The sequence below is a fragment of the Phaethon lepturus genome, unplaced genomic scaffold (genome assembly GCF_000687285.1).
Source record: "Phaethon lepturus isolate BGI_N335 unplaced genomic scaffold, ASM68728v1 scaffold42454, whole genome shotgun sequence".
Lineage (NCBI taxonomy): Eukaryota > Metazoa > Chordata > Aves > Phaethontiformes > Phaethontidae > Phaethon > Phaethon lepturus.
The window spans coordinates 1,369-9,061 of NW_010537818.1; the positions used below are offsets into that span (position 1 = coordinate 1,369).

General features: G+C 44.6%; 1 protein-coding gene across 1 annotated transcript; it reads left to right on the forward strand.

The window, feature by feature from the left end:
• Positions 1-577: 577 nt before the first annotated feature.
• LOC104620396 (guanine nucleotide-binding protein subunit beta-5-like) lies at positions 578-6,313 on the forward strand (the record flags this gene model as incomplete). Its single annotated transcript, XM_010286600.1, has 5 exons — positions 578-650; positions 2,278-2,414; positions 4,115-4,156; positions 4,595-4,671; positions 6,181-6,313. Coding segments are annotated over exons 1-5 (462 nt in total), but the record flags the coding sequence as incomplete, so codon positions are not given.
• Positions 6,314-7,693: the final 1,380 nt, after the last annotated feature.

Genomic DNA, 7,693 nt, shown 5'->3' on the forward strand with positions numbered 1-7,693 from the left:
CCAACTGACTTCCAGCACAGAACAGATCAAAGACCCAGTAGTATTTGCATCGAGTCCACACTTCGTGTTCAGGCCAAACGATATGTTTTGGAAGAATAGCCTGTTTTATCTGGATCTTTGTAAAACCACTCAAGCTACTTATTGGCTTTAGCTGATCTACTTGCTTGAGTGCATAATTTTCAACTATCTTGAAACAATATTGGAGAATGCTTCAAAATAATTATCTGACTCAAACCTGTGCTAGGCGGGTGCAGGATTATTATGGCTGTGGTTGGAGATAAGCGTCCTCAGAGAATCAGTAAGGCTAAACCAGACAATTCCATAGAGTCTCTGCTGCGTTGACATAATGGAAACACTTTGCCCATTGTCTGTGAAACATTTGTTTTTTCAGATACATTCTGGACACGAGCATCTTTCCAGCTGCCATAATAACCTCCTGTCCTGTGTTTTTGTGTCTTTTGATTGGATCATTTGGCAGGTTTCCATGGGCAAAAGTAGGGGGAAATACATCTTTTCCTCAGATGGTTTATATGGTACTTTCTGAGAAACTTGCTTCTGACTTTCTGTTAGAGGTGGTATGGATGAATTATCAGGAATGGTGGGCAGCACTTGCCCCTGGCTGGGTGAGACTGGTCAAGCAGAGATTTCAGGTGAGAACATTATTCTGGCACAGGCTGCAGGGCTGGTGGTTTTGAAAGACAATTCTTCAAAAGCTAATCCACCAGAAATCAGTCTCTACCTTAGGCAGAAATTGCTCCCCTGACCCTGTGCCAGGGAATGAGCTCAAAGTCAGGGATGTCTGCTGTCTTGCTGTGACAGCCCTTCCTAGCCCATGAGCTTTCTTGCAGCTCTAGAAGAGTGGCGAAGGGTGAAGAAGGAATGCAGCTCCAGAGCAGTCATCTGCCATGTGGGATGTGGAGCTCAGCCTCCAGCATGGTATTGAAAAGCTTAAGATTTCCTCCACCAGCTCATTAAAGCATGTGAGCTTCTGCTTTTATTTCAAGAGGTCTGAGTTTGCCCCCTTAGCTAACAGCAGCTGGATCATCTTATGTTTCAGCATGGATAAACACACAACACAGGGAAGTACTGGATCCTATTAGCTCTCCTCTAGACAGAGTAATTTTTAGCTCTGGTGCCAGGGTCTCCTGCCCCAGGACCCATATTCTGCTGTGAGACTTGAAGCAACTCCCACCCTGATGCTCTGTGTGAAGTGTGTCAGAGCTGCCATAGGGTGCCAGGATGCACCAGGGCTCTACTCAGCTCCACACTGCATGAACAATGCTGGAGCAGAGCAAATGGATTTCCTCAGGTGACACTTATTCCCAGACATGTGCAGATGATCCCAGCATAAGACATCAGGGTTACATGAGACACCTTTTGGTTGTCAGCTGCAGTGGGATGAATTTTATGTCAAAGTGAGTTTGCACAATTCGAAATGTAAATTTGTTTGGTTTTTAAGAATATCAGCTGAAAGTACTGCTATTAAGTGAGGTACGAAAGAACAGACTTTACCACCAGAGGAGGCTAGTCAGGAAAGTTGTTTGCCTGCCCTCTCCATTTCTCTTTCCCATGAAAGAAAGAAGCTGACCAGCCCATGAAGTCCTTGATGTCCATAGACACTGTTGGGAAACTGGATAGCACACTCTTATAGCAAATGCTAAGCTTCTCTGCTCACTTAGAGCTGTGTCATGGCCCTCAGAAGGGATGGCACAGCAGAGGGGAAGTCTCCAGTGCCGGTGGCTAGTACCTGTATCACACTGCACCATGGCTGTGGCCCCGAGAGCCAACTGCAGCCAGGAGTCTCACATCCAGGACAAGTGTTTTACCATTTAAACTTTGGAGATTTGATGCTTACCCCATTCTTTTGTATGATTTTTCCTCCAAGACCCAGTAGTGGTCTTCAGTTCTGCTGAATAGCTTGAGGCTATCTGTGCATTTTCAAACCTCAGTCAGACTGAGGATTTCCCAATAAGAGGGGATAAGGGAGTAATCTATTTTCCAGTTATACTTGGGTGTGATAGTCTGCAAGAGCTTCAGCTGCTACAGCTCTGGAATTCAAGCCCTGAGTGAATTCATCCTTATCTTTATCTCATGAATATATTCATACACTACCCACCTTGGTTTTACCACCTGTCAGCTCTGAAGCAGATTTTGTTGGCTTGCACCATAGACTCAAACTTTATGGATTAATTCCTCCAACTGACATTACTTATAAACATAGAGACTTGCCAGGGCAGAGCTTTGATGCAGGACGCTCTAACCGTCGGCTGTTTGCAGTTCATCAGGTGGCAGAGCGTGTGGAGGCGCTGGGCCAGTTTGTGATGAAGACTAGGAGGACCCTGAAGGGCCATGGAAATAAAGTTCTCTGTATGGACTGGTGCAAAGACAAGAGAAGAATTGTGAGCTCTTCCCAGGTATGGTGCTGAGCAGATGTTTTTCAAGCTACTGTTGGGCACTATACAAAACTTTTGACTGTGCTATGTGCCACTCTGCAGATGATACCTCTGTATATTGTAAACGTTTTCAAGATGCCCTTAAAGCAGTTCATTGGCAATGTATTTGTTCAGAGCGCACAAATTCAAGCTTCTGATCATTGCTACACCTGTTGTAGCAAATACCATAAATATTTCTTGTCCGGACATATACAGATTTTCCCCATATTCTCTACTACAATAGAAAATAGAGAGAACTCATCTGAGGCTACTTTTATTTCCTTGTTCTTTATAGATAAAATATTTAGTAATGATTTCAGTTTATGTGTTCAGAGAAAATAACCAGGAAAAGGGAAGGGAAGAAATGTTGATTCTTTTAGAGGTTTCTTTGCACAAAAATTTCTTCTGCAGTCTGTATGATTGGTTCAACCTTGAAAGCCTCAAACGTCTTGCCAAAATTACTGCATTTATTTGGGCATTTTGAGAAACAGTCCCAACACCTGCTCAAGACCAGTCTCATGAGCTGGAAGAGGTAATGAGATAATTTCTTTCCCCCCCTGGTTTGTCCTGAGCTCAGTATGGCAGTGAGTGAGCTTGTTGCATCTCACAGCTGTTCATTGACCTATATGAAATCTGTCAGGGGTCTTACTTGAGGGATAAAAATAGTCAATCTGCATTGCAAGCCACCTTCAGTTACTGTGAGTTTTTACCATTCATGGTGATCTCAACAAAGAGAATAATTTAAAATAATGTCAGTTTTTTTAGAGTGGTTAAAATGCCAGTATGTAGATCAGAAAGCTGAACAGGCAAGTTTTAATGCATTTTTGCCTTTTTTACTCTATTTTAAGAACTATAGTCGGTCAAAGTACAGCAACAATTGTTGCTCAGTAATAAACACTTTGATGATGTGAGGAGGATAACAATATTATGTGCATAAGGCAAAGTAGCTGGCATGAGTGTAGCTGGCATACACAAAGTGATTGTGTTGCTCTCTGTGTTCTTACGATGGCTGTTTAGCAGTTTGTATCAACGGATAATTGAAGGTTGGGTAAGTGTAGTGAGAAGTAAAGGGAAAACCAGGAAAATACAGGAAGGGGGAGATGAATAAAGAGTGCAACGTCCATAAATAGTTTCCATTAGTGCTGCTGGCTTGGCAAGTGGTTTGTAATATAGGTCACCTCTTGTATTTGTAAGGCCCTGTACCAAGGCACTGACAGATATCACTTGAGAGAGGTGACTGTCTTTGCAGGTGGTGATTACAGGCTGGGAGAAACACATCATGGCTGAAAGGACGCAAGTGAGGGCTCACTGGTGGCAGTTTCCTGAGGAGATGGTCCTGTCCATGGCATGTGCTTCAACTGAGAGGAGTTTGCATAAACCCACTAAAAAGGAAGGGAAAAAATTGAAAAACAAATTGGTCTTTTAAGCTGACATCAGTTATCTCAGTGAGGAGGAGGTATGCTTTTCTTCTGGTCAAAGACATAACACACTACTGAGGAGTGTCTCCTTGGTGCTTTGCTCTGACCATTGTGCTGCTGTTAAAATGGAGACAAAATTTCATGACATAACAAACTAGGAGATGGAAATGAGCAGCAGAGTTTTCCCCAAATCTGGGAAGTATGCTGACAGTCATGTCTATGGAAGGCCTCAATTTTTCTCTCTGTTTATGTGCTTTCATTTAGGATGGGAAGGTTATCGTGTGGGATTCCTTCACTACCAACAAGGTAAGTGAAACCAGCAAAAGTCAGATTGCTGGGCACAGGGCAATTGGTGGTGGGATAGGATGCAGGGCTGAAGGGCTCACAGATGTCACAGAAGGCAGCAGGATGATGAGATAACATGCAAAACTCCACCAGCACCTCAAACTAATGTGCCCAGGGCAAACCACCTCGCTTGATCTGTCTGTGAGCCAAGTGCCTGTCAGGGCACTGGGGTTTGTCATGGTCTCCAGCAGGAGGCTCTGATCCAGCCTCTTTGCTGACAGGGAGGGATCCCGGCTGGGGGCAAAGCCCAGACAGCAAAACAGAGGCTCTCTCTGGGTAACCCCTGTACCAGGTGCCCTGTGTGATCACAGAAATACTGAACTTACTACTCTACACTGTTTTCCTTGCACCGATTAGAGAAACAGTGACACCCCTGTTTAAAGAAACCCTGTGTTTCAGGAACATGCAGTGACGATGCCGTGTACCTGGGTGATGGCGTGTGCATATGCCCCATCTGGATGTGCCATTGCTTGTGGGTAAGCGCCCAGATTCCATAGCTGCTTACACAGAGAAGCTTGATTTGTAGTGGTGTCCCAGTGCCTTCAGATGCTGACAGCTAGAAGTTTGCGTGCCTTGATTGCGGGTGGAAGGACTACATTTAGTGCCTCTGATTCTCTTCCCATAACGGCTCGTACACATTATCTCCCCTGACTTCAGTGCAATAACATGTGTTGTGTAAGCATGGAAAATAATCCTCTTTCAGCATTTATATCATGGGTTAGGAATTCTGCATGCATGCAACTTCCCTATTCCAGTTTGGTTGTGTCTGTGTTGGATATATCTTCTAAGTGAGAGTGGTTTTAACCCTGTTCTTGCTTTGCACTTTTTCTTCTATGATGTAGAGAAGGTAAGCCACTAATGATTACCAGCACATGACTAGATCTTGCCAAGATGGGCTGGGGAGAAGTAACCCCATCCTTGATAATCTTCTCCAAGTTTTCTGAGGGCTCATGTCTGAAAAAATTGAGTTCATGCAAGGGGAGAAAAAGAGATGAGATGTTGGCAAAACAGCTTTTAAAAAGGGACTTGGTGGATCAGACAGACAGAGCAAGCTTGGAGCAAGAGAAAGGAGCAGAGGGAGACTTTACTGTGCAGCTTGCAAATCTAGAAAGCAGCAGACTAAGACAGGCAGGCAGGCTCCATGAATATGTGTGGAGAGGGAGTCCGGAAACTGTATGTTTTTGACTAAAACTCGAAGAATGGCAAGAAATCTCTGTCTTCACACTTGGAAGAGAGGCAGGGAGGACAAAGATGCATTGCACTACCTGTTTCTATGTTTCTGTTGTGCTCTCAGTTAAGTGCTGTGCATGTAATACAAGGCACAGAACCAGCACGTGGTGGTGTGCTGGGGATCCCAGGGATGAGGGCAGGTCTGATCTACCAGAGCTCTAGAAAAGAGTCCCACATCTTAAGCTGTGAGACAGCTTAACTGGTGCAGCTGTCCAGTTGGGACAGCTACAGAGCTCAGTGCTTCTGTTTCCTTTTTTTCCAAACTCTTCCAAAAGCTCTGTCTTCACACCCACTACTTGCTGTACCATCTCTGTCATAGGAGTTATGTCAAATTTATTAAGGTAGGTGATACAAGGTAGTAGCAATGCTTAAATACTGATCCTCGCAGTGACAGATGTCAACAGAAAAATGGCAGTTTGGCTGTACGCGAAACATTAACCCTGAGGTGACTGCAATGTCACCTCCTAGTTTATCCTTTCGTGAGGTTTCATTCAGTGCCATTTATAAACTTGATGAGGGTAAAAAATACTGAGGCGCAGCTGTTCAAACTCTGTAAAGTAGCCAGCCTGGTGAGGCAGCTGGGGCTTCCCTGCACAGGGAGATCCCGGGCAGCACAATACAGGGAAGTCGGTACTTGTGAGGGTTTGGCAGCACAGCACTGACAGGTGGTTTCCTTCTTATCACCACTCGCCTTTTGTCGTTGCAGTTTTAACCAGTTCTCCTCTCTCTGTTATTGCTATTATTACTCTCTTTAGTGGCCTGGACAACAAGTGTTCTGTGTACCCTCTGACATTTGACAAAAATGAAAATATGGCTGCAAAGAAGAAATCGGTTGCCATGCACACAAACTACTTGTCTGCCTGCAGCTTCACTAACTCAGACATGCAGGTAAATGCATTCCCTACCCGCTGCTCACCATCCAGCAACACCTAACATGACGGTGCAAGTAACCTTCCTTGCACCTGGGGCTCCCAGGGCCATGTCCTGCCCCATGAAGGGGCTGCTGGAAAACCCTCGCTGGGGGCAAGGAAGGTGCTGCAAAAACTGCTGTAAGGAAATGGGTGTCACAGCCCATGGCCAGGCTGTCATGCTTGTGCCCTGCAAAGGCCTGTCCCTTCTGCGGAGGGAGCTCGCTGGTACCTGTTGTGTTCTCTGCTCACTGGGTCTGTGCTGCCTTGTGCTTTTAGGAGCTCAAATACAAACAGTTAAAAACCCAGCTGAGATAGGACTAGGTTGGGTATGTGCTATGCCAGCCAGTGGAGACTCTGTTATTTGCCTGCTTTGTCCTGGATGTCCAGCCAACTTTGCTTTTGCTTTCATTCTTTGTATTTTTTGTATTGTACCAAGTGAGATACTTGAGCTTGAGGATGGCTCCACAGGGCCAACCCTGTTGTCCGTACATGCAGTGGTGTGTTCCCTGAAGGGAAGAGAGTGATGCTTTCCCCATCTCGCAGCCGGGGGGTTGGAGCACAGAGGGCCACAGCGTGAGATGATGGCAAAGCCAAGAACTAAATGCAGATCTGAGACCAGGCCAGCCTTCCTCTGTAGTGAATATCTCAAAGATCCCTTTCTCCAGGAACACAAAAGATGATGAAAGGAGCGAGGGTAATCCCTTTGTCCTCTCTGTTTTATAAATTTAATTGAAGCTCTGCTCAGTGCAGCTCTGCAGCAAAGTAAGTGGCAGAAGGGAGCATTTTCATTGCTTTCTGTGTCAGCAGCGCTGCTGGAAAGGGAATATCTTGTCCCCTTATTCCAGATATTTGGAACTCTTCTAAAGGAAATATCAGCTTTCGTTGCTTCTATTTCAGGACATGAGATGCCCAAGAGTACGTTGTTGTTTGTTGTTCTATGGTTTCTGTAATGACTCCGAGGTGCTAAGTTAAGTCCATTGCCATGGAAACAAGTGGTGGAGGTATCCAGCGCCCAGCTTACTTAGCCCTGACCTTGCTGTGCAGGAGTCCTATGTAATGAGAGCAGTCTAAATTAAGTGGCCTGTTTTTGATGAGATAGAAAACCAGTATTCTCTTTTCTTGTCCATACATATATGCATCGTGATTAAATTCTGTGAAAGGAAAAATAGTTATTTATTTTTCATAGTAAAAAAAAAAAGTTGGGTCTTTTTTCTCCCTATTAAATATGGCAAACTGCATTTATATTGAAGGTAATGTATTACCATTGTTAAATAATACCACAGTGGATTTAGGTCCTTTATATTCAGTGATTCAGAGATTTTTCTGAAGACTTTTAAAAAGATATTTTCTTTTAGGC